This window comes from Mauremys reevesii, linkage group 2 (genome assembly GCF_016161935.1).
Source record: "Mauremys reevesii isolate NIE-2019 linkage group 2, ASM1616193v1, whole genome shotgun sequence".
Lineage (NCBI taxonomy): Eukaryota > Metazoa > Chordata > Testudines > Geoemydidae > Mauremys > Mauremys reevesii.
The window spans coordinates 37022862-37048366 of record NC_052624.1 but is presented as its reverse complement, the minus strand read 5'-3'; the positions used below and the strand labels follow the sequence as shown (position 1 = coordinate 37048366).

At 45.3% G+C, this 25505-nt stretch overlaps 1 protein-coding gene and 1 long non-coding RNA gene across 8 annotated transcripts in view; one reads left to right on the top strand and one right to left on the bottom strand.

Moving 5' to 3' along the window:
• MLLT10 (MLLT10 histone lysine methyltransferase DOT1L cofactor) overlaps positions 1 to 25505 on the top strand; it is a 271019-nt gene that overhangs the window by 41090 nt on the left and 204424 nt on the right. For 6 of the 7 annotated variants that reach the window (XM_039523898.1, XM_039523897.1, XM_039523896.1 and 3 more), the window contains one exon: positions 3458 to 3512. In XM_039523898.1, coding sequence (XP_039379832.1) covers positions 3458 to 3512 — 55 coding nt within the window. Of the gene's footprint in view, positions 1 to 3457; positions 3513 to 25505 lie in introns of those variants that run through there. The other variant, XM_039523905.1, reaches the window with a different exon arrangement.
• LOC120397662 lies at positions 296 to 23837 on the bottom strand. The gene is made up of 3 exons (XR_005593918.1): positions 23793 to 23837; positions 13814 to 13894; positions 296 to 316 (listed from the first exon to the last, which is right to left on the bottom strand). It is a non-coding gene; the product is annotated as an uncharacterized LOC120397662 (long non-coding RNA).

Below are 25505 nucleotides of genomic sequence, written 5' to 3'. Positions count from 1 at the left end.
CAGCACTTACTGGGCCACCTTTCAGACTGATGGCCATATGCTCAGTGTTCCACCTGTCTATGAAGGTCGCCTTCCTGATAACCATTATGTTGACCAGAAGGGTAGGTGAGCCAGAGGGCCCACATGGCCAACTTGCTGCATGTTTTGCTTCAAAAGAGAAGGTATCCCTTCTCCTCCTTCCGAAATTCATCCCAAAGGTAGTTTCTGAGTTCCACATAAACCAATTGATTCACTTACTGGTATTCTTCCCAAAGCCTCATGCCTCTAGCAAGGAAAGGAGACTTCATCCTCTTGATTTCAGATGAGCATTGGCATTCTACGTACAAAGAAAGAAACCATTTAGAAAATCACCTTTACTATTAGTTGCTATTGCAGAGTGAGCATGGGTATTAGCAGTATCTGCTCATATTCCCAAAGAGGATTTCTGCCTATATTCTCCTTTGCTATCAATTGGCACTTTCCCCTCCCCTAGGTGGGGTGAGGGCCCATTTCACTAGGGCATAGGTGAACTCAGTAGCATCTCTTTGAGAAGTGCCTTATGCTGGCCATTTATAAGGCAGCAACCCAGAGTTCCCTCCACAAGTTCACAAAGCTTTATGCTTTGGTCCAAGCCTCGTCTGCTGATGCAGCCTTTGGAATTGCAGAGCTAGACGTGTATGCTGCCTGCATCCTCGCTCTCCCTCTTCCCGATTTGAGTACTGCTTGCCAGTCACCAACATATGGAAAACACATAGGGACCCGCTCTTGAAGAAGAAATGGAGGTTATTTACCTGTAACTGGGAGTTTTGAGATGTGTGGTCCCTCTCTATATTCTGCTTCCCGTCTTCCTTCCCCTCTGCTTTGGATCATGAGTGAATTTGTGGTAGGGAAGGAACTGGAGAGATGGTCAGTCTGCAACTCCCTTTATACCCTCAGTTCTGCATGTGAGGAAAGCCAGGGTGCAGGCATGGACCAATGGACACTTGCAAGATTTTCCAGTCTCAGGTGCATGGTGCATACCCACATGTGGAAAACAGTTATGGACTACACCTCCTGAAGAACCACCAGTTACAAGTAAGTAACCTACATTTTTGTGATTCAGGTCTGTTTCAGGCACTGAGGGTTTCAGCTCTTTTCAATGACACTTCAGAGTTCTGTGAATGTCATTTACTTGGTTTGTGTGTGTATTAGGGTTTTTTATGTCCTTTCAGGGTGACAAAATATGCATACTTAACCCCAGAGGCGTGCCTATTATGAAAAGTCATGTGTTGCATTTTCTTCCATGTGTCCTGTGAAAGGAGTGTTTGGGGCAGATACTGTCTCAAATGCACAGGTGTCCTAGGGAATGCTTTCAAGTGTTCCTTGAGGCAACTTTACTCTAGAGATTCCATTGATCTCAGCTTCAGATCAGACCAGAGTGCTTTGAAAGAGGAAAGCCTGAGTTGGCCTCACCTCTGGAGGGATTTGGGTATGCACTGATGCAAGTAGTGCAGAAATCAGTTTTCTGCCATATGTCCACTGATATAGCTTCACCACCTCCACTGAAGCATCTTGTGTCATTCCTGCCAGTGGTTTTGCCATGTACAGATACTGATGCTTGAAGTCTGTGCTAGTAGTATTAGGCAATACCAGGGGACACAGAGAGAAAGCAAACTGCTCTCTGACTTGCCAGTACTGAAGCTTTTAATAACTTTATGCACATTAGCACTTGAAGCCTCTTGTATCCCTTCTCCATATGTATTTAGAATTGGGAAACTGTTCTGAGAGGCTTCAGTAGTAATATACATTTGGGGATCTAGGCAGGCCAATCCTGTTAATCTCTGAAGCGGTAGTAATTACTTTCAGTGCTAACTTGGGCTTGTGTCAAGATTTTTGAGAGCTGTTTGCACAGTCAGAGTGCTTATTGTGCCAAGATTGGCCACACGCTGTGGAATTAGCTCCTTTAGTGTGTTGAGGATTGGTTTTGACCCCAGTGTACTCCCACTTTGAGGGGCCTTAGTGCAGCTAGTGTTTGATGCCTGGAGGGCAGGTGTCTGTCAAACATACCACCCATAAGTGTATTTTTGTGGTCTACATGACCTATACAGATTCTGCAGAATTTGTTTTAATTAAAAAAAAATAGCATTTCTGATTTCAAATAAACCCTTCAAAAATGTGAACTGAGTGTAACTGATGTAGTGTTGTCTGCCTGAGTCTGCAGGCAGCCTTAAAAAAATGACTGACAGGTATTGAAACCATCTTTTTACTAACCAATTCTAAAGCCACATGATGACCCCTTCATGTAAGCATTAATTATTTAACTGCTCATCATTTTAGCAGAAGACATGATGGAAGGGTGAGTGTGAAGCCTGTGGGATTTGAAAGGTGCTGTAGGGAAGGAAATGCTGAGAGAAAAAAGGAGAAGATATGGACAGGAGAGGATGGGGATGGTGGAAAAACAAAGGGCAAAAATATCAGTGGCTCTAAAGACCATCCCCACCCCTTGGCATGGTGCTGAATGACAACTGTGTACTGAACAAATAATAAGTAATGTAAAAGTTTTAGTTACTACTGAAAGGCCAAATTCTACCTTTTGATATTTGTGCAAGCCTCCCATTGTTGCCAGTGGAAGTTTTGCTATAGAATGAAAAAAAAAATTAAGAATGGAATTTGTCACTCTTCATTAAATGAGTTTAACACCCTACTTCAGAGGAACTGTCAGTGATGTAGGCTCCTCCATCACCTCACTATGATTAGCCATCAGAGTGAGAGCAAGCTGATGGTCAGGAAGAATATTGTTGTCTCTGGGACACAGGTGAATTGGCCATTCTCTACTGATGTTGCCAAGTATATCTCCACTCAAAGCCTGCTGTCTTGGAACAGGATGCAAGACATCATCAGTTGTATCAGGAGGGAGAAGTAAGAGGCAGCCAGTGACTGCTAGGACCATGCTATGAATTTTGAGTCTTATGTCTGCAGCTGTATTCGTTGTATTCATGACTTCAATGGACCTTGAGATTCTGGTGGAAGCAAATATATCTCTCTCAATCTTGGGTTACATCCTGGTTCCTTTGGGATTAGCTCCTCCCTCCCAAATCCTTGGAGGGGCTAATCCCAAAGGAACCAGGATGTAACCTGTAAAAATCCTTGGAGGTCGGTCGGTCTGTCTTTCTAGGGAGTGAAGATCCAGAAATGAGAATTCTGAAAGCTATCTGGAGAGAAGTAGAATTACAAGTAACTGTTTCCTATTTAAGTGAGTACAGTGCCATGGTTTGAAACATATCTGAAATTAGCAGCTTCATTCCCTAAGAGCTCTGTAGTATGAATACATCCTTAGCATTGTTTAGATTAATGGAAATGTGTATCTGCTTGCTTCTCAAACTCTAATCTGTCAATTATAAAAGACAATTACAATGATACTTTTGTATAATCTATATGGTTTCTCTTATAATGTTCTATGATCATTCCAATTCTTTGTTTTGTTTTTGCTTTTCCCTAGAGATGTGAATTATGCCCTCATAAGGATGGTGCTTTAAAGAGAACAGATAATGGGGGTAAGTTGCATTTTTCTTTTTCTTTTAATTTTTTACTTAAAGGAAAACGGTACCGTAAACTGAAATAATATAAAGATCATATTACCTGCTAGCAAAAATACTGTTTTAACACAATAGCTGACTGAAGCTAATATTTATTTTACAGTAAAGTATAATGTGCTGTAGTTGTCCACTGTAGGTTGAATTTCAGTCAGAAAACCTAATCAGTTCACTGTATATTTTATTAACTCTATTTAAAAATACAAATTTCTGACTGAAGGAAGAAACTGTTTTGTAATACAAAAGATTCTAATCATGAGATTCATTAGGATAAAGGGTAAATTACATATGCATTTTAGAAGATGAACAGTCATTGGAAACTGATGAACAGTCATTGGAAACTGCTGTTGAGAGTTCAACTCATTTTCAGGTGTAGAAAGTCAGGGACTTCCAAAGTTGTAGGTCAAGCTACCTACACTGATGCATGTTTCAGAGAATAGTTTTCATGCATATTTACAAATAGGTTCTTCAACACAGAAATTAGAGATCGAAAAGACACGGTGGTGATTTACCACCTTCACATCTGCTTGTAATGTTGTTCAGTGCATTATCAATTCTGAGCTCTTACTGAGTAGTATCATTAAAGGAAATCTTAAGTGAGTATTTATGTCTTTACTATTAAATGGGATATAAAAGAATGTTCCAAGCATTTTTAGAAATGCCTGTCCTTTTTTCAGTACATTAATGAAGGGCCAAATCCTGCCCCCACATCTGTGGCTGTAAGGGGTTCAGATTTAGTGTGACTGGTCAAATTCTGGTGTCAAAAGGGGATGGATGAGCAAGATTTTAGGAACCTATTCAGGGGCTTTGCACCTGTTGTGTGCTGAGAATCTGTGTTCTGGGGTGGCTCCTGTATCCCAGTTTGTGTACCTATCTTGTTTTTAATAGGATTTACTGAGGCATTAATCACCATAGTATATGAGCACTTCAGATACACTAATGAATTCAGCCTTAAACAGCCCTCAGAGTTAGGGAAGTAGTAGTATCCTCATTTTTAAAGGGATGACCCCTTAGGGAACTTTAGATCCCCGACAATACAATGAAATAGTATCTACAAAGAATTATAGGCTAAAAATATGCCAGTCAACATGGTTAAATGAAAGGTAAGTCTTGACAAACAAACTTGTGGTCTTTTTTTACAAGATTATGGGTCTGGTTGATAAACTGTGTTGATATAGTTTATTTGGATGTCCCCAACGCATTTGATAAAGTACCAAATGACATTTTGACTAAAAAACTTGCATTATATAGAACTACAGGGTACACATTAGCTGTATTAAAAGCTAGCTCACTTACAGAACTCAAAATATAGTTGCTAATAGTGAGACATCAGTGCATGGAGCTGTTTCTAGTAGGGTCCATCAGGGATCAGTTTTATGGCTCAATTCCATATTTTTATCAGACCTAGACAATCTAAATTCTTTGCTGGTAAAATTTGTAGATAAGGATTGGTGGGATAGTAAGTAATGAGGACTGGTTACTGATCGTGATCTCAATCACTTGATTAAATGGTCACAGTCTAACAAAATGCACACAAGTACACACCTGGGAACAAAGAATGCGGGCTGTACCTACAAGAAGAGAGACCATTTTGGCACTCAGGGAAGGACTTATGTCTACATCAGCATGAGCTTTCAATGCAATGCTGTAAAAAAAAAAAAAAAGGCTAATATAATCCTCAGATGTATAAAAAGGGGAATATTAAGTAGAAGTAGGGAAGTTACCTTGTCTCTGAACCCAGTATTGAGAAGATTACTGCTAGAATACTATGTCCAATTCTGGTGTCCATGTTTCAAGAAGGATGTGGAAATAGTGGTGAGAGTTCAAAGGACGGCTGCAAAAGTGACCCAGAGTCTAGAAAACAAGCCTTTGAGAGTTTTAGGAGCTCAACCTATTCTGTTTATGGCAGAGAAGATTGAGGTGACTTAATTGCTGTGTGTTGGTACTTACATATGGAAAAAGGATATTTGGCAGTGGGAAGCTTTTCAGCCTGGCTCACAGACATAACAAGATGAAGTGGCTGGAAGTTGAAGTCAGACAAATTCAGCCTTGAAATAAGATGCAATTTCCTAGCAGTGAGTGTGATTTAAAAATTGGAATAGCTTACATGGGAGGTTGTGGAGTCACCATTGTTTGGAGTCTTTAAAGTGAGATTAGATATCTTTCTAATCCACGTGCTTTATTCTAGTTTCTGAGAGAAATTCTATGGCCTGTGTCTGTGGGAGGGTTGGGTTAGATGATTGTGGTGGTCCCTTCTGGACTTCGAATGTGAATCTATGAATCCCTTTGTTTATTAACTTCTTTCACGGGCCATAGGGAGAACATCAAGTTCTGCATTGCCCTCACTATGATAACATTAACAGCTCTGTGTTATGACAATGGCTGTAGTCAGGTCTCCAGCATCAATCAATTCATCGCCAGGGGTTAGGAAGAAATTTTTTCCCAAATGCACAGTGGACTTAATGTATTCTTTTCCTCATGTGTCTCCCCCCCCCCCCCCCCCAAGCATCAGAACTTGGCCACAGCTGGCGACAGAACAAAGGACAGAGTAGATCAGTGCTACAAGGTGATACAGTGAATCCTCTTTCTCAGAAGCTTGGCTGGTGTGTCTTGCTCATATGCTCAGGGCCGAACTGATTGCTAGGTTTAGAGTTGGGGAAAGAATTTTCTCCCAGGTCAGATAGACAGGGGCCTTGGGGGTTTTCAGCTCCTTTGTAGCATGGTGTCTAGATTGCTTGCTATGGTCTTCTGGGCATATGTCACCTAATCAACTCCATGACATTGCAGGTTCTTTGGGCATTGGTGGCACATAATTTCTCCTGTTCGCTACTTGTGGCACACAATTTAGTCTTCTGAGGACTGAAATGCTTTAGTCTAACCCAAGTTATTTGGCTCAATGTAAGGGTAGCTAGATAAAATTTAGCAGTCTGTGGTATCCCCAAGGTCAGGCTAGATAATCTAATGGTCCCTTCTGGTTTTAAATTTTATGAAACTATTAAATTTTAAATATGGGGAATCAAGGCAGAACTTCTGAGTCCTAGTCCAATGTTGAATTATAGGATTATTTTTCTTTGGGATGTTGGGGGAATGGCAGTATTGGTGGATTTGTTATCCATTCTGTCCTTCAAGTTACACTGCTTGTGGTAGTGAATGCCACTGCAGTGTTCTACACAATGCAGCCTTGCCAGTTGCTTCTCAGGAAAGCCCTTCTTATGAAGGGGAAAATAGCATTGAAAATATTCTTTCGCATTAGAAAGCTTGGAAAATAAATATGTTTCAGAGCTCTTGTTAAGGTATAATAAATGTCTGTTGTTGAATCAAGAGTCAACAAAGTGTTAAGTGAATAAAAAAAAATATATACAGGACTCTACTGGACTTTGAAACTTGTTTTCCAATGAGTTTTGATGGGTAAAACCAATACTTTTAGATCTTCTTTAATGCAAGCTGTCAGTGTCCCTTTCCTATTAATTATACCTCTTGCTGTATTTAAGATGTGTATTTTTAGTAATGTACTCTTTGTAATTATATGTATTGATTTGCATATATGAAACTAAAATAGTTAGAAGGTTGTAAATATGATTAAATACTTGAACATTTTAGTAGTTTTTTTAAGGTTCCACAAATAATCTTTGATTGTGCTTTAATGATCAGCCTTCTACTTCTCCAGCAATCTCAACATGGACCACAAACCCTTTTAATCTACTGCAGATACACTAGATATTCAAAGGGTCAGAGCTGTTAGAGTACCTGAATATTGAGTTGCATGATTTTGGCTCTAGCTTATACTGGAAATACCATCAACTACCATAATGTGGTTGCACATCTATAACCACTGCCCTCATCCCATAATGATCAGTGTCCAAAATAAGACCTTTCCTTTCAGCAATTTGACTCTGATATACCTTGTCTCACCTCTGATTTCTCTTATAGACGCTTCAGAAGCAATACTGTCTCATTATATTGGAATAGCTATGAATCAGAGTCCAGTCCAGTAACTCCTCACTTAACCACCATCCCGGTTAATGTTGTTTCGTTGTTACATTGCTGATCAATTAGAGAACATGCTTGTTTAAAGTTGCGCAATGCTCCTTTATAACATTGTTTGGCAACCGCCTGCTTTGTCCACTGCTTGCAGGAAGAGCAGCCCATTGGAGGTAGCTGGTGGGGGCTTGGAACCAGGGTGGGCTGGCAGCTCCCCATAAGCTCCCATAAGTTCCCTGTGCGGCAGCCGCCAAGCAGGCTATCACATACTGGGCAGTTCAGCTGTCCCTTCCTCCACTGCCATGTGCTGCTTCTAGCCTTCTTTCTTGGAGCTGCTTCCAGGAGCCTTCTGCTTGGTGTGTGTCTGTGTGGGGGGTGAGTGGGAGGGGTGAAGAGAGGTGCTAATGTCAGGGTGTCCTCCTCCCCCGCTCCTGTCCCTTGCTCCTGTACCCCATCTCCACAGAGCAGGGAGGGACATGACAGCGGTCAGGATGGAGGGAACTTGCTGGCAGCAGCTGCTGTCTCAACTTGCTGATCTACTTAAAAAGGCAGCGTATTTAGAGTGGGGTCAGTGTACTTAAGGGTGCAATGTCTCTCTCTGTCTCTCTCTCTCTCTCACACACTCTCTCTCACACACTCTCTCTCACACACAATCTCTCTCTGCCATGCTGTGTCTACTGCCTCCATGCGTGCAGCTTTGCAGAGTGTGAGGCTACATTTAACAATAATGTGTTAATCCTTGAGGGCTCAGCTGAGTGCTAGTTCATCATTTAGCAGTAAGGCATTCCCTGAGAAATATCCCACCTTCTGACTCTGCCGCATCAACCAAACTTCACAATCACCATTGCTGTGTACAGTATTAAATCATTTGTTTAAGTTATATACACACAAAAATATACAAAAAAAATTTCCCTGGAACCTAACCCTTCCTATTTACATTAATTCTTATGGGGAAATTGATTCGCTTAACATCGTTTTGCTAAAGTAGCATTTTTAAGGAACATAATTACAACGTTAAGCGATGAGTTACTGTACATTATCTGTTTTCCAAAATATATACTGATAGGAATATTCTGTGTTTATGACCCTCTGATGTAACTGTACCAGAGGAAGAGACCTCAGGAAGTCATCTAGTCAAATCCCCTGCTCGAAGCAGGACCGATACCAACTAAATCAGGGATTGGCAACTTTTGGCACCCTGGCAGGCCAGGACGGTTTGTTTACCTGTGGTGTCCACAGGTTCGGCCGATCGCAGTTCCCACTGGCCACGGTTCGCCACTCCAGGCCATTGGGGAGTGCGGGAAGCGGCGCGGGCCAAGGAACGTGCTGGCCGCTGCTTCCCACAGCCCCCATTGGCCTGGAGTGGCGAACCGCAGCCAGGGGGAGCTGCAATCGGTTGAACTTGCGGACGCGGCACGTAAAGAAACTGGCCTGGCCCCCCCCAGGTGAGCCGCAAGCCAAAGGTTGATGATCCTTGAACTAAATCATCCCAGTCAAGGCTTTGTCAAGCCAGGCCTTAAAAACCTCTAAGGATGGAGATTCCACCACCTCCCTAGGTAACCCATTCCAGTGCTTCACCACCCTCCTAGTGAAATAGTTTTTCCTAATATCCAACCTAGACCTCCCCCACTGCAACTTGAGACCATTGCTTCTTGTTCTGTCTTCTGCCACTACTGAGAACGCATAGCTCCATCCTCTATGGAACCCCCCTTCAGGTAGTTGAAGGCTGCTATCAAATCCCTCACTCTTCTCTTCTGCAGACTAAATAAGCCCCAGTTCCCTCAGCCTCTACTCATAAATCATGTGCCACAACCCCCTAACCATTTTTGTTGCCCTCCGCTGGACTCTCTCCAATTTGTCCATGTTCCTTCTGTAGTGGGGGGACCAAAACCAGATGCAGTACTCCAGGTGTGGCCTCACCAGTGTCGAATAGAGGGGAATAATCACTTCCCTCGATCTGCTGAGAATGCTCCTACTAATACAGCCCAATATGCCGTTGGCCTTCTTGGTAACGAGGGCACATTGCTGACTCATATCCAGCTTCTTGTCCACTGTAATCCCCAGGTCCTTTTCTGCAGAACTGCTGCTTAGCCAGTTGATCGCCAGCCTGTAGCGGTGCATGGGATTCTTCCTTACTAAGTGTAGGACTCTGCACTTGTCCTTGTAGAACCTCATCAGATTTCTTTTGGCCCAATCCTCCAATTTGTCTAGGGGTATGTCTACACTACGAAATTAGGTCGAATTTATAGAAGTCATTTTTTAGAAATCGTTTTTATAAGTTGATTGTGTGTGCCCCACACAAAATGCTCTAAGTGCATTGTCGGCGAACTGCACCCACAGTACCAAGGCTAGCATCAACTTCCAGAGCGTTGCACTGTTGGTAGCTATCCCACAGTTCCCGCAGTCTCCGCTGCCCATTGGGATTCTGGGTTGAGATCCCAATGCCCGATGGGGAAAAACAGTGTCGCGGGTGGTTCTGGGTACATGTCATCAGGTCCCCCTCTCCCTCCCTCCATCCCTCCCTCTGTGAAAGCAATGGCAGACAATCGTTTCATGCCTTTTTTCCTGGGTTACATGTGCAGATGCCATACCACGGCAAGCATGGAGCCCGCTCAGCTCACCGTCACCGTACGTCTCCTGGGTGCTGGCAGACGTGGGACTGCATTGCTACACAGCAGCAGCTCATTGCCTTTTGGCAGCAGATGGTGCATTACGATTGATAGCCGTTGTCGTCATATTCCTAGGTGCTCTGTTCGCTGACCTCAGTGAGATTGGTCAGGAGTGCCTGGGCAGACATGGGAGTGACTCAGCCAGGTCATTTCCATCTTCTGGCAAGTACCCAGGAGATGACGATGGCTAGCAGTCGTACTGCACCGTCTGCTGCCAGCCTAAGATGTAAAAGATAGATGGAGCAAAACAAGAAATTGACCCGATTTGTTTTGTGAAATCAACAGCCTGCTAAACCCAGGGTTTTGAGTTCACCCCTTGAGGGGGCCATTCTGTGTGACAGTTGTTTGTGTTTCTCCTTGATGCAAAGCCACTTCTTTTGTTGATTTTAATTCCCTGTAAGCCATGTCATCAGTCGCCCCTCCTGCCGTCAGAGCAACGGCAGACAGTTGTTTCGTGCAAAACCAGGCGAGGAGGCGACCGCAGCGCGGTGACGAGAGGGACATGGTCATAGACTTCTCACAAAGTACGGGCTGGGCAATGTGCCCCGGCAATGTGCACATCATGCTGATGAGCTCTGCAAACATGGTGGCCAAACAGGAAATGAAATTCAAAAGTTCGCGGGCCTTTTCCTGTCTACTTGGCCAGTGCATCTCAGTTGAGAGTGTTATCCAGAGCGGTCACAATGCAGCACTCTGGGATAGCTCCTGGAGACCAATACCATCAAATTGCATCCACACTATTCCAAATTCGACCCAGCAAGGCCGATTTCAGCACTGATCCCCTCATTGGAGGTGGAATAAAGACATTGATTTAAAGAGCCTTTTAAGTTGAAAAAAAGGGCTTCATTGTGTGGACAGGTCCAGGGATAAATAGAGGTAATGCTGCTAAATTCGACATAAAGTCGTAGTGTAGACCAGGCCTTTGTCACTCTGGACCCTATCCCTATCCTCCAGCATATCTACCTCTCCTCCCAGCTTAGTGTCATCTGCGAACTTGCTGACGGTGCAATTAATCCCATCATCCAGATAATTAATAAAGCTGTTGAACAAAACCATCCCCAGGACCAACCCCTGGGGCACTCCGCTTGATACCGGCTGCCAACTAGACATCGAGCCGTTGATCACTACCCACTGATCCCGACAATCTAGCCAGCTTTCTGTCCACCTTATATTCCATTTATCCAAACCATACTTTTTTAACTTGCTGGCAAGAATACTGTGGGAGACCGTATCAAAAGCTTTGCTAAAGTCAAGATATGTCACATCCACCACTTTCTCCATATCCACAGAGCCAGTTATCTCATCATAGAAGGCAGTCAGGTTGGGGTCAGGCATGACTTGCCCTTGGTGAATCCATGTTGACTGTTCCTGATCACCTTCCTCTCCTCCAAGTGCTTCAAAATGGATTCCTTGAGTACCTGCTCCATGATTTTTCCAGGGATTGAAGTGAGGCTGACTGGTCTGTAGTTCCTCGGGTTCACTTTATTCCCTTTTAAAATTGTGGGCATTATATTTGCCTTTTTCCAATTGTCTGGGACCTCCCCCAATCACCAAGAGTTTTCAAAGATAATGGCAATGGCTCTGCAATTACATCAGCCAACTCCCTCAGCACCCTTGGATGCATTAGATCTGGACCCATGGACTTTCTAAATAGTTCTTAACCTGTTCTTTCACTACTGAGGGCTGCTGACCTCCTCCCCATACTGTATTGCCCAGTGCAGCAGTCTGGGAGCTGACCTTGTCTGTGAAGACCGAGGCAAAAAAAGCATTGAGTACTTCAGCTTTTTCCACATCATCTGTCACTATGTTACCTCCCCCATTCAGTAATGGTCCCACACTTTCCCTGACCACCTTCTTGTTGCTAACATACCTGTATAGAAACCCTTCTTGTTATCCTTCACATCCCTTGCTAGCTGCAACTCCAGTTGTGCCTGGGCCTTCCTGATTACACCTCTGCTTGCTCTAGCAATATTTTTATACTCCTCCCTAGTCATCTGTCCAAATTTCCACTTCTTGTAAACTTCCATTTTGAATTTAAGCTCATCGAAGATTTCACTGTTAAGCTAAGCTGGTCACCTGCTATATTTGCTATTCTTTCTGAACTTTGGGATGGTTTGTTCTTGTGCCCTCAATAAGTCTTCTTTAAAATACAGCCAGCTCTTCTGGGCTCCTTGCACCCTCATATTAGCTTTCCAGGGGATCCTGCCCATCAGTTCCCTAAGGGAGTCAAAGTCTGCTTTTCTGAAGTCCAGGGTCTATATTTTGCTACTCTCCTTTCTTCCTTTTGTCAGGATCCTGAACTCAACCATCTCATGGTCACTGCTGCCTAGGTTGCCAACTACTTCTTCCCCTACCAATTCTTCCCTGTTTGTAAGCAGCAGGTCAAGAGGAGCACAGCCCCTAATCAGTTCCTCCAGCACTTGTACCAGGAAGTTGTCCCCAGCACTCTCCAGAATTTTCCTGGATTGTCTATGCACTGCTGTATTGCTCTCTCAGCAGATGTCGGGGTGATTAAAGTCCCCCATGGGCAAGGAGATGGAGTTGTGGCTGAGGTAGATATGTAACCTTCTCCTTTACCACTTAGCACAGTTGGACCCTGATTCTAATGGAGCCCTCTGAGCATTACTGTTATTTGTTTTTAGTTGAATTGATATCTGGGTACAACTGCAGCTGATTAGAATGAAGTTTGTGTGGAAATGTCTTGATTTGCTAAGGTTACAAGTGTAGTAAAAAGAATATGCATATTCAGGGCTGAGGCGGGGGAATGGGGTGTTGGCTCTGGGAGAGGGCTGGGGTGTGGGCTCCCGCTAGGCGCACTTACCGTTGTCTACACCAGGGCTATTCTCAGTAGAGCTGAATCAATGGTGGTGACTGGGAAATTTTAGAGGAATAAGCTTGTTGTAAACAAGAACTTAGAGCCCATAGGCTGTGATATGGTTTCGGAACATGGTTATCACATGATCATCATTGTTATAACATGATTTCCGGGGGAGTTTTGGCAGTGTAGATTGGCCTTAAAGAAGTATTAATATTGAATGTTAATTGTGACCTACCTATACAGGAAAGTTGTGTTGCACTGGGAATTATTTTAAGGAGTTTCTGCATTGGCACAACTCCACCAGTGATAGCAATGGTAGAAATTCTGTTTTAGACAGGAAGAAGGCATTTCTCCCATTCCATACATTATGGATTCTATGGCTGCTGCCATGGGTGGGGCTTCTTCAGTGCAGGAAAAACATTTATGAGCTTTCCTAGTGTGTTCTGAAGTGGCTTTCAAGAACTGATGTGGAAAGTGGCTTTAGGTAACACAATTGTGTTGACAAATGTGGATGTGGCAAAACTTGTTAATACAATTATTGAAAACTCTTCTTGGCTCAAACTGTTCTAATGAACCATTAAAAAAATGTTTGCACCAACTACTTGAAAGGACCAATTCTTGAAATCTTGCCTCAGACAAACTTTATTGATTTTAGTAAGTTTTGTTTTATCTTTTTGTCTGAGTCAGAGCAGAGTAAAAACTACATAATTTGGCTCAATTTTATCCATATTGGCTCTTAAGAACAGCTAGGCAATTTCCATGTACATTAGGGACCATAGTTAGCCATCATTTACCGTGTTTCTGCAGCTAGTTGTATTAGAAACATGCAGGTAACCTGCTTGTGAAGAGTAGTTGGACATACCAGTCTTGGCTACCTTCATGCATTCAGAAACCATAGGAATAAAGTATAAGGTGTTAAAGATACGAATATGCAAAGAGTGGAACATTCTTTCAATTTATTTGACTACCTAATATGTTTGCTATTGTCCTATAAATATTGGATTACAATTGTTTATGGTCTTGTAAACAAAGTAATTATTCCTATTGTGTGGTTTGCAGGACATTGGGAGTTAAAACTGTTTTGCTATAAAACCTTTCCAAAATCCAAAAAACTGCAATTTAATAAACACTACTAAATGGCCTTTGATTTCTTAATGATATTTAATATTAAAAATAGAAAATTAGGCTTAAGTAGAAAATAAGACTTCACATATTGGATGGAATAATCACTGTGAATAGTGCCAGAATTCCTTGCTTTTCATGTTCATCAAGGCGTATTTATGTGAAAAGTAAAATACGTGAGATTTAAATGGGTTATAAAATCATCAGAACCCTTGATATGCTTTATTATTTTTTTCTGTTTCAAATATTTGAAGGCTATTACAAGACTTAATAAACTTTCTAGTAATATCTTTCTCTTCCTGTTTGTGTTGTGTAAGATTATATTTCTTAGGGTACGTCTACACTACAAGACTATTTCGAATTAACTTAATTCGAATTTGTGGAATCGACCTTATGAAGTCGAATTTGTGTATCCACACTAAGGACACTAATTCGACTTTGTGAGTCCACACTAACGGGGCCAGTGTCGACTTTGGAAGCGTTGCACTGTGGGAAGCTATCCCACAGTTCCCGCAGTCCCCGCTGCCCATTGGAATGCTGGGTAGAGCCCCCAATGCCTGCTGGGGAAAAAATGTGTCGAGGGTGGTTTTGGGTAACTGTCGTTATTGAACCGTCAATCATGCCCTCCCTCCCTGAAAGCGCCGGCGGGAAATCTGTTCGCGCCCTTCTCTGGTCGGTTACAGCGCGGACACCACAGCACTGCGAGCATGGAGCCCGCTGCGATCATCGCTGCACTTATGGCCGTTGTCAACTCCTCGCACCTTATCGTCCACCTCTTCCACAGTCAGCTGCTGAGAAATCGGGCGAGGAGGCTCCGGCAGCGCGGTGAGGAGAGTGGCACAGACCTCTCACAAAGCAGGGTATGCCGCGCAGTGGAGATCATGGTGGCAATGGGTCAAGTTCATGGTGTGGAACGGCGATTCTGGGCCCGGGAAACAAGCACGGACTGGTGGGACCGCATAGTGCTGCAGGTCTGGGATGAATCACAGTGGCTGCGAAACTTCAGGATGCGTAAGGGCACTTTCCTTGAACTCTGTGACTTGCTGTCCCCTGCCCTGAAGCGCCAGGACACCCGGATGCGAGCAGCCCTGACTGTGCAGAAGCGAGTGGCCATAGCCCTCTGGAAACTTGCAACGCCAGACAGCTACCGGTCAGTAGCGAACCACTTTGGCATGGGCAAATCTACCGTAGGGCTTGCTGTGATTCAAGTAGCCCACGCAATCGTTGAGCAACTGCTCTCAAAAGTAGTGACTCTAGGAAATGTCGAGGTCGTCAGAGATGGCTTCGCCGCGATGGGATTCCCAAACTGCGGTGGGGCTATAGATGGGACTCACATCCCTATCCTGGGACCAGCCCACCAGGCCAGCCACTACATTAACCGAAAGGGCTACTTTTCTATGGTGCTGCAAGCACTGGTGGACCATAGGGGACATTTTACCAACATCTGCGTCGGGTGGCCGGGCAAGGTTCATGACGCGCGTGTGTTCAGGAACTCTGGTCTGTTTAGACGCCTCCAGGCAGGAACTTTCTTCCCGGACCACAAAATAACGGTTGGGGATGTGCAGATGCCTACAGTGATCCTCGGGGACCCAGCCTACCCGCTAATGCCCTGGCTCATTGAGCCCTATACAGGCGCCTTGGACAGTGAGAAGGAACTCTTCAACTACCGGCTGAGCAAGTGCAGAATGGTGGTGGAGTGTGCTTTCGGACGTCTCAAGGGGAGATGGCGGAGCTTACTCACTCGCTCGGACCTCAGCGAAAAAAATATCCCGTTATTGTGCAGCTTGCTGTGTGCTCCACAATCTCTGTGAGAGCAAGGGGGAGACCTTTATGGCGGGATGGGAGGTTAAGGCAAATCGCCTGGCTGCTGATTACGCTCAGCCAGACAGCCGTGCCGATAGAAGTTCCCAGCGGGAAGCGCTGTGCATCCGGGAGGCTTTGAAAGCTAGGTTCCTCGGAGAGCAGGGTAACCTATGACTGTCCACTTGACTTACAGAGAAGCTGAACCTGAGCCTGTTTCAGTGACTGTTGACTTCGATCTGCGGTTACATACCCCGTTCTCCAGGTTTCCCCCCTTCTAACACACGTTTTAAAATAAAGTTAATTGAACACTGATTATTAACAAAGTTTTCTTTAATTATGAATTCCTGTTCTAGGGTTGAAACATGGACGCAGACTGTGGTGGGTACAGTGTGCACTGATGTACAGACCACTTCTACACTAGAGGAATGACAGGCTCCTGCTCCTACAGCGGTCTCTGGGGGGAGGACGGTTGCGGGTGGGTGTGCAGGAAGGGGTGGGTTTGCAGGAAGGGGTGAGGGGTGCCGTCTTTGGGACGGAGTTTGGATGCAGGCTCTGGGCTGGGGGTTGGGGCGTAGTAAGGGGTGAGGGGTGTGTGGGAAGGGTGAGTATGTGTCCGTGGATGAGGGCTCTTGCTGGGGCTCAGGGCATCGGAGAGGCTCGTGGCTAGGGTGGAAGGGCATGGTAAGGGCAGCCTGCCTTGCCATTTGTGGATGGCAGGCGCTAGGACCCTGGGGCAGCATACACCTCACAGACTGACCCGGGGCAGCATACACCTCCCAGACTGACCCTGGTGCCTAGTGACTGCAGTCTGTGTGTGTCCTGCTGTTGATCCTGCCCCCAAGTCTGTACCCTGGTAATGGAGGCTGTCCTATGCGATTAAAAAACCCCTCCCCCCCTTCAGACAAAGTCTTCTGACAAGAAAAACGGGACGGAAACAGTGAATAACAACAAACTACTTTTAATACTCAACTACACAGTGGGGGGATGAAACTTGGATTTGGGACTGGGTGATGCAGGAAGGGAAGCACTTCTCAAAGTTTATGGCATCAGAGCTGTGTGGTACATGAGCGCTCTGCTGGGGTGCTGTGCCAGTTTTCACGGCCCCTAGCGCCCCTCCTTCTTGTTATTTTGGGTGAGGGGGGGACAGGACTTTGTGGCGGGGGATTGCGGTTGCAGATACAGTGCAGGGGGGCTCTCTCCTCCTGCCTGCGGTCCTGCAGAACATCTACAAGGCGCCGGAGCGTGTCCGTTTGCTCCCTCATTAGCCCAAGCAGCGTTTGAGTCGCCTGCTGGTCTTCCTGCCGCCACCTGTCCTCCCGTTCGATGTGTGAGCGCTGGTGCTGACGTAGGGTCTCCCTCCACTGTCTCTGCTCGGCCACCTCAGCTCTGGAGCAGGCCATCAGTTCCGAGAACATGTCGTCCCTAGTCTTTTTCTTTCGCCGCCTAATCTGCGCCAGCCTCTGTGAGGGGGATGCCGGGGCAGTTCGGGAAAGAGCCGCAGCTGTGTGATGGGAAAAAGGAAGTGATTTCCTTGAAAAGATACATGTTTGCGAACAGTGAACACAGTCTACTCAGTTTCTGTGAACAAGACCATACAGGGAACCTAGTCTCACGAGCTCTCAGGACAAGTTCGAGATTTCGGAAGACGCTTTCAGTGGCTGCGGTCTTGCACCGGAGATCGGACAAGCGGGGCGGTACAGCTGAATCTGTTTATCAGCCAGGCCTGGTAAGCCCTACACTATAGGCTGCTTAACAGTTAATGGGTAGCTGTGCCCTCCCGCAGAAGGCAATCTGGAAAGCATAAAGTCCGACCCTGTTCCAGCCCCTCGCGGCTGGGCCCGGGAAAGATCACTGTATGCTTTTCCTCTGCGGCCTCCAACACGTGCCTGTTGAACGAAGGTCTTTGCTATGCAAAGTAAAATGAAGCATTCACAATAGTAACAGTACACTAATTGCCCTACTTAGATGCAGCAGTCGCCGAATGACATTACCCTGAGGCGGGTCACTCGGAGAGAGAGAGAGAGGATGCTGCGGGAATCCCTGCACAGACCAGGACCGTATGCAGCCATGCTGGTGGAGGCAATGGTTGCGCTTTATGTGAGGATGGCCTGGCGCGGAAGTGTGTGCTTCCACGGGGCACCAAATAAGGCACCTCTCCCCAGGAACCTCCTGCGGAGGCTTTTCGAGCACCTCTACGAGACCTTCGTGGAAGTGACCGAAGAGGATTTCTATTCAATCCCTATATGTGTGGACCTTCTTTTTATATAGTTTTATATGGACAACTTTTTAGCTAGTTTTTATAAAGTATATATTCCTGTTTTTTAAGAAATAAATGTTTCCATGTTTATAACACTTACCGACTGATCCTTCCCCTGATTCTGAGTCCGTGTTAACGGCCGGGGAGGGTTGGTAGGGGATCTCTGTGAGGGTGATGAAGAGATCCTGGCTGTCGGGGAAAGCGGTATTGTAAGCGCTGTCGCCTGCGTCGTCCTCCACAAACCCTTCCTCATCTTCCCCATCAGCGAACATCGCTGAGGAACTGCCCCTCGACACTATCCCATCCTCAGAGTCCACGGTCACTGGTGGGGCAGTGGTGGCAGACCCACCTAGAATAGCATGCAGTGCCTCGTAGAAGCGGCATGTCTGGGGCTGGGCTCCAGAGCGTCCGTTTGCCGCTCTGACTTTTTGGTAGCCTTGTCTCAGGTCCTTGATTTTCACGCGGCACTGCATTATATCCCGGCTGTATCCTCTGAGTGCCATGGCTTTGGAGACCTTCTCGTAGGTCTTTGCATTCCGTTTGTTGGAGCGCAGCTCCGAAAGCACAGACTCATCGCCCCACACAGCGATCAGATCGAGGACTTCCCGGTCTGTCCATGCTGGGGACCTCTTTCTATTCTGGGATTGCATGGACTCCTCTGATGGAGAGCTCTGCATCGTTGCAGGTGCTGCTGAGCTCGCCCCGATGTCCAACCAGGAATTGAGATTCAAACTGGCCAGACAGGAAAAGGAATTCAAATTTTCCCGGGTCGTTTCCTGTGTGGCTGGTCAGAGAATCCAAGCTTGGACTGCTGTCCAGAGCGTCAACAGAGTGGTGCAGTGTGGGATAGCTCCCGGAGCTAGTAAGTTCGATTTGCATCCACACCTAGCCTAATTCGACATAGCCATGTCGAATTTAGCGCTACTCCACTCGTCGGGGTGGAGTACCGAATTCGAACTAAAGAGCCCTCTAGGTCGAATTAAATGACTTCCTGGTGTGGACGGGTGCACGGTTAATTCGAATTAACGCTGCTAAATTCGAATTAAAGTCCTAGTGTAGACCAGGCCTTAGAGAAGCACATTGAAAACAAGTGTCAGAGGGGTAGCGTTAGTCTGTATCCACAATAACAATGAGGATCTGGGGGCACCTTAAAGACTAATAGATTTATTTGGGCATAAGCTTTTGTGGATAAAAAAACCACTTCTTCAGATGCATTTGAAGGTGCCCCTGGATCCTCATTGTTTTTTTACATTGAAAACAGGAAGCAAATACTCTTTTCAGGATAGCTAGCATCAGTGAGCTGGGAGCTGTAGTGTGGGATTTTTGGCATTGGAGTTGGTCAGTTTGAATACAATGAAATTTTGTTAATTGGATTGACTGAAATGCTATAATTTTTTTTAATCCATTAAAAGGGAAGGACCTCACAAGCATTAGAAGTTTAAAAAAAAAAAAGACTAAAGTTTAGGTCAACCCCTAAATTTCATATTTATATTTTCTCATGGTATCAGGTACTTATGCAAATCTTTGCTTTTTTTTTTTTTAAAAAGAAAGTATGTTATTTACTACTTTAAAAAACTGTTAAGAAATGTTTTGATATTGTTGGAATGAGTGCTTTACAGTAATTTTCTGTATCACTGTTTTTGTCTGTGAACTTAAAAGGTTGGTACTGAGGCTTGTTGTTTTACTGAATTAAAGTAGAAGTTGTTTGAAATCTGATCCAGCTGGATGATGATGAGGAATGCTGTTACACAGCATTCCTTATGTCAGCTTTTCACCAGGACATCTCACATGCAGCTGCTTGGTAGAAAGCCAGCTAATAATGCAACGTTTTTATGTCATGGTGTTTTCAAGGGTTAGAGCAGGGATCTCCTAAATTTGTAAGGAATGTCACATGCCAGCTCTTTTGAGTCAGCAGCTTTCCCTGTCTGAGTTTCTTTACTGCTATGTTGCATTTTCAGTAAGCATTAATATATGAGAAGGCGGGTAATAGAATGCAGTCTGTGCATGACTGCTGACATGTTTTAAGAAGTGCCTACAACTCACTGTTACTGTATACTCAGGGCTTGGCTACACTTACAAGTTGCAGCGCTGGGAGTTACAGCGCTGCTCATGCAGCTGTGTAAGGGCCAGCGCTGGAGTGTGGCCACACTGACAGCTACCAGCGCTGCAGTGTGGGAGGTGCATTGTGGGCAGCTATTTGGCGCTGAGTATTGTGGGAAGGGGAAGAAGGCGGGTCATTCATCCCAGCATTCATTCCTTCTGTTACTCTCTGTGAATCGCGATTTCTGTGGCAAATGGAGCCCGATCTGCTGAGGACTCTGCTGATGAGTGTCACCAGCACAACTTCCTTCAGCTCCAAAGTGACAGTGAATGATATCAATATGGATTTGTCTAACAAGCACTGAGTGGTGGGATCACATCGTCATGGAAGTCTGGGATGACGAGCAGTGGCTGCAGAACTTTCGTATGAGAAAAGCCACTTTCATGACACAAGATTGAGAGCTGCCCTGACGGTGCGACGGTGGCTATTGCAATCTGGAAGATGGCAAATCCAGACAGCTAGAACCAGTTTTGATGCAAGTTTGCAAGGCAGTGTCGCATCCTGCTAAGAAAGACCGTGACTCTGGGGGCGTTGGGCAGGACATTGTGGATGGCTTTGCACAAATGGGTTTCTATTCTGGCCCCACCTGGCATCAACAGGCTGGCCTGGAAAGGTGCATGATGAACAGTGGCCTGTTCAGGAAGATGCAGGCAGGGACTTTTTCCCAGACAGGAAGATCACAGTAGGGGATGTCGAAATGCCCACTGTGATCGCCTTGGCTCATGAAACCCTATACAGGAAGCTTGACAGGAGCAAGGACCGGTTCAACTACAGGCTGAGGAGATGTTTGTATGGGAAGCTAGACTTCTCCATAATATTTGTGAAGGGAAGGGTGAAACATTCAGTGAGGCATGGACCACCGAGGTTCAAGTCCTGGAGGCTGAATATGCACAGCCAGAGAGCAGGGCTAATAGAGAGGCCCAGCACAGGGCTTCAAGGATTAGGGATGCCTTGAGGGAAGAATTTGAGGCTGAAAGCCAACAGTAATGTTTGCTGCCTTGCATGGGAGTGAATTGCACTGCTTACACTGTTATTCTATTATCCATAATAATAATATGATTTGCAGTGCCTCTTTCTTTACTGGGCTAAGTGTCTTTCAATATCTTCTATAATAAAGACTTTTTTCAAAGCCAATAATTGTTTTATTTAAAATAAAAAAACTTCCTTGACAGACAGACAGACACACAACATTTCATTAACACAAGAGGGCAAGGGTGTGGGTTGGTGAACTGTACAGTCACAAGTTTGCATATGCTATGTCTGGATTGCTGTTTAATGAATCCTGCACTTCAGGGTGCATATACTGCATGGTGATGGGGTTGAATGCAGAGGGTAAGGGTGGTGGTAGGTATCAGGGCTGGTTGGGGAACGACAGGTGTTGGAGGCAGCTGGTGGTGGTAAGAGCCTGGATGCTGGGGAAAGGTGGTTGGAGCTGACATTGGGGCACAAGGCACGTAGTGCTCTGCTTGCATGGCAACGAGTGACTCTATAGACTTTCCTCTTGGCCACTGCATTTCTCGGTCCTGCTTTCTTTCTCTCGCCACTCCTTCAATTCTTTTCTCTCTGTAGCAGAGTGCTGAAGAACAGTTTTCAGCATGTCCTCTTTGCTCTTTCGGGATTTTTCTCAAATTTTGAAGCCTCTGTGATGTTGAACATCTGGGCAGTCCAGTCAAGGTCACTGTACACACAGAAATGACAACATTTAACACGGGCAGCATTGTATCCACTATCTCCAGACATGAATTGTTACACTGAGGGAGTTCTCACTTGCAAGTTCTCACTTGCATTCTTTATCCCAAAAGGAAAACACAACAGAAGCCACGAAATGGTGAGTGAGGGGAGCTGGTTGCGTAATCTGGAGTGCTAGAGGGGTTGAGTGAAGATGCAGATGCAGGGGTGATCTTATCTCCCTATCTCTTCACTAAAGAGTCTCCCAACATTTTTCACAGGACTTAATCCTGGAAGATGTTTTGTGTTCAGAAATGGTCCCCTGGCCGAAGAGTGGCGGACAAGGGACACAGTGGCTCTGCTGGATGAAGCTTTGCTGAGATAACTGAAGCAGATTACCACATCAACGGGCTATTCCACATCTAGACGCTGCCATGCATGCATCCATAACCCCCTTCCTCTCCAGAAACATTTCCACCCAGAAAATGCCTCTGCTTGTCCTTCTGCAACTGCTGGCTGCTGCTGCGATTGGGTACTTCTCCTGGCTTGAGAAGAGCTCCTGGCTGCATGCCTCCAGGAATCTGCGGTTTCTTCCCCATCCCAGGAGCTTCACTCGCGGTCTCCTCCTCCTCCTGTCCCCAGCCTGCTCAGAAGTGTCCATCGTTACCCTGGGATTGGCAGTGGGGTCACCCAAGTATGTTGTCCATCTCCAAGTAAAACGGCAGGTCGTGGGGGCGGATCCGGATGCGATTTCTCCTCTCTTTTTTTAATTAGGCACGCAGCCTCTTTAACTTTCACCCTGCATTGTAGTGCGTCCCGTTGATGGCCCCTATCCAGCATGTCCCTTGATATCTGCTCAAAGATATCGAACAGACGCCTCACCCCAAACACTGATGAGGTCCTGCAATTCACCTGTGCTCCATGCTGGGGCTCGAGGCATGGTTACCTGTAACCTGTAACTGATTAACTGATTGCACTCCACACCTGGCTGCAGCAAACAGGAAGGAGATTTTTAAATTTCCCGGGGCATTTAAAGGGCAGGTCACCTGAGGCAAGAGCAGTAGAGTGCAAACTCATGTGCAGAGTGGCTGAACAGGAATTCTGGGATAGCTCCTTATTCCCTGGAGGACAGGTAAAGCGCTGGTGAGTGTCCACACCTGCTGAGCAGCGCTGGTGTCACCAGCGCTGCACTCCTTATACCCCAACCCGGATGGGTTTTCAGCCAGCGCTGCAACCAGGGAGTTGCAGCGCTGGTTGTGCCCTGCAAGTGTGGACGGGGTGTTAATTGCAGCGCTGGAAAGCCTCCACCAGCGCTGCAACTTGTAAGTGTAGCCAAGCCCTCAGGAATATGTTAATCCTCTTATACAATAGATATAAAACTTTAACAGAGGGAAATTAAAAACAAACCAACCACCCAGCCACTTAATTTAAGAAGTCTTTCTTTTTATTGGGGAAAATAGCTTTGCAGGAAGTTTCAGATATAAACATTTGAAATCTCTTCTTCCTGTTAATTAATTTAATAATTTTGATAAGTTTTAGGACCCTCCTCCCCCAACTGATAGCAGTGTCAGATAAAACTGTGTTTTACCCTACTCTGTGGACAAACTACACCTCTATCCCGATATAATGCTGTCCTCAGAAGCCAAAAAATCTTACCGTGTTATAGGTGAAACCGCGTGATATTGAACTTGTTTTGATTCACTGGAGCGCACAGCCTTGCCCCGCTGGAGCGCTGCTTTACCACATTATATCCGAATTCGTGTTATATCGGGTCATGTTATATTGGGGTAGAGGTGTACATTAAAACTAAAGCTGTTTTTACCATGGTTTAGCTACTTCAATCCAAGTGGTGCAAATTCCCAACAGCAAATTGTTCAAAATTCCAATTGAAGGAGGGCTGGCTTATCTTTTCATCCTCAAGGAAGATAAATTGAATTTCATGCGGTTTACTTTGTGACCTCTTCAGAATTCTTTCACTGTAGCTCTGTGTGCATGTTTAGGATTCTGTGATGGATTTTGTAAGAGTGACATCATGCATAATCCTAAACTACAAATTGTATATCCTTACCTCTGTCTATTATGCAGCATCCTGTTTGTTGTTTGTCTACTGTTTGCCATCTCTGAAGTATATGGGGCCTCATAAACATTGAATAGGATGGGTGACAATTGGAGTCTGAGAAACCCTGAATGAGAGTGTCATCTGGGCAGATGAGCTATTGTCCAATATTACATTCTGGCATCTTTTGGAAAGAAATGGAGCCACTTGAATTACTCTGTCTACTCCTGATAGGGTCTGCTGGTATGTCAACAACATCTTGCTTTCAACAACACTGAAGATGGCAGAAAGATCTAAAAAATCATCATATGCCCGCTATCTTCATCCACCCCAGAAGGAGATCAACCAACACAGTGGATGCAGTCTCCTTGTTATACCTAAGCTTAACATTAAGCAAATTGACTGGGGTCAAGGAAAGCTGATTACTCCAGGAATTATCAAAATGTCATCCGTACAGCCTTAATTATTTTCCATGGAAAGGAAAGGAGGGTTTGAGATGTTGACAGTAAATGGAGTGTCTGTCTGCATTAAATAATGTTTCTTGACCAGAGATTTTCTAAAAATGGTTAAAAGAAGCGGGCAGATAATTACAATAATATGCCTCAGTACCTCCCTTTTGGCCTTCACCATTCTAATTCACAGGTGACAGTTTGCAAGTCTCTTAGTACTCCCAGGAGTTCAGTAAGCAACATTGACTAAAACTCCAGCAGAGAAGACTCTTTTTCGACTTAACTTTATCATTGTGACATACAGCTCAATCCAAATTCCAAGTGAATTTATCCGCAAAATAATGCGAAAATTCCGTAGTAAGAAATACTAGACTTTGTTACTAGATGCTAACAACCCACATTTAACAAGTTTCTGAGAACAATTCTGTTTGTTCAGATTTTGTGTTTCTTTGAGTGATGGTCCCTATATGGATTCCAAACATTGGTGCACATGCGCATCATGTGCTGGAGCCTGAATGATTTGTAGCAGTGTCAGTTGACCCACACATGCATCTTGCATCGCCCTTGTGTCTGCAGCCAAGGCTATAAGATGCCATGTGCACAGGCGCTGACTTTCTAATGCGCCGGGGGGTGTTCGACCCCTGGCTGTGCCCCAAACCCCACCCCCACTCCACCCCTTCCTCCAAGGCTCCACCCCCATCCCGCCTCTTCCCACCCCGTTCTGCCCCCTCCCCCCAGTGTGCTGTGCCCTCACTCTTGAACACCCTCTCAAAGTCTCCTGCATGCTGCAAAACAGCTGATCATGGTGAGTAGGAGGCTATGGGAGGGAGGGGGAGGCGCTGATCAGCCGATCGACTCTGGAAGAAAACTTCATTTGCCTCCTCCATCACATAAGATTTCAGAAATTATTTGTTGCAATTTTTGGATTGAGACTTCTGCCACTGCTCTCTTGTTGCTTTTCTTGCAAGTTATCTGGATTCAGTGGTGTCATGTGAGGATGAATCCAGGTGTGTTAGGAACTAAGTTCTCT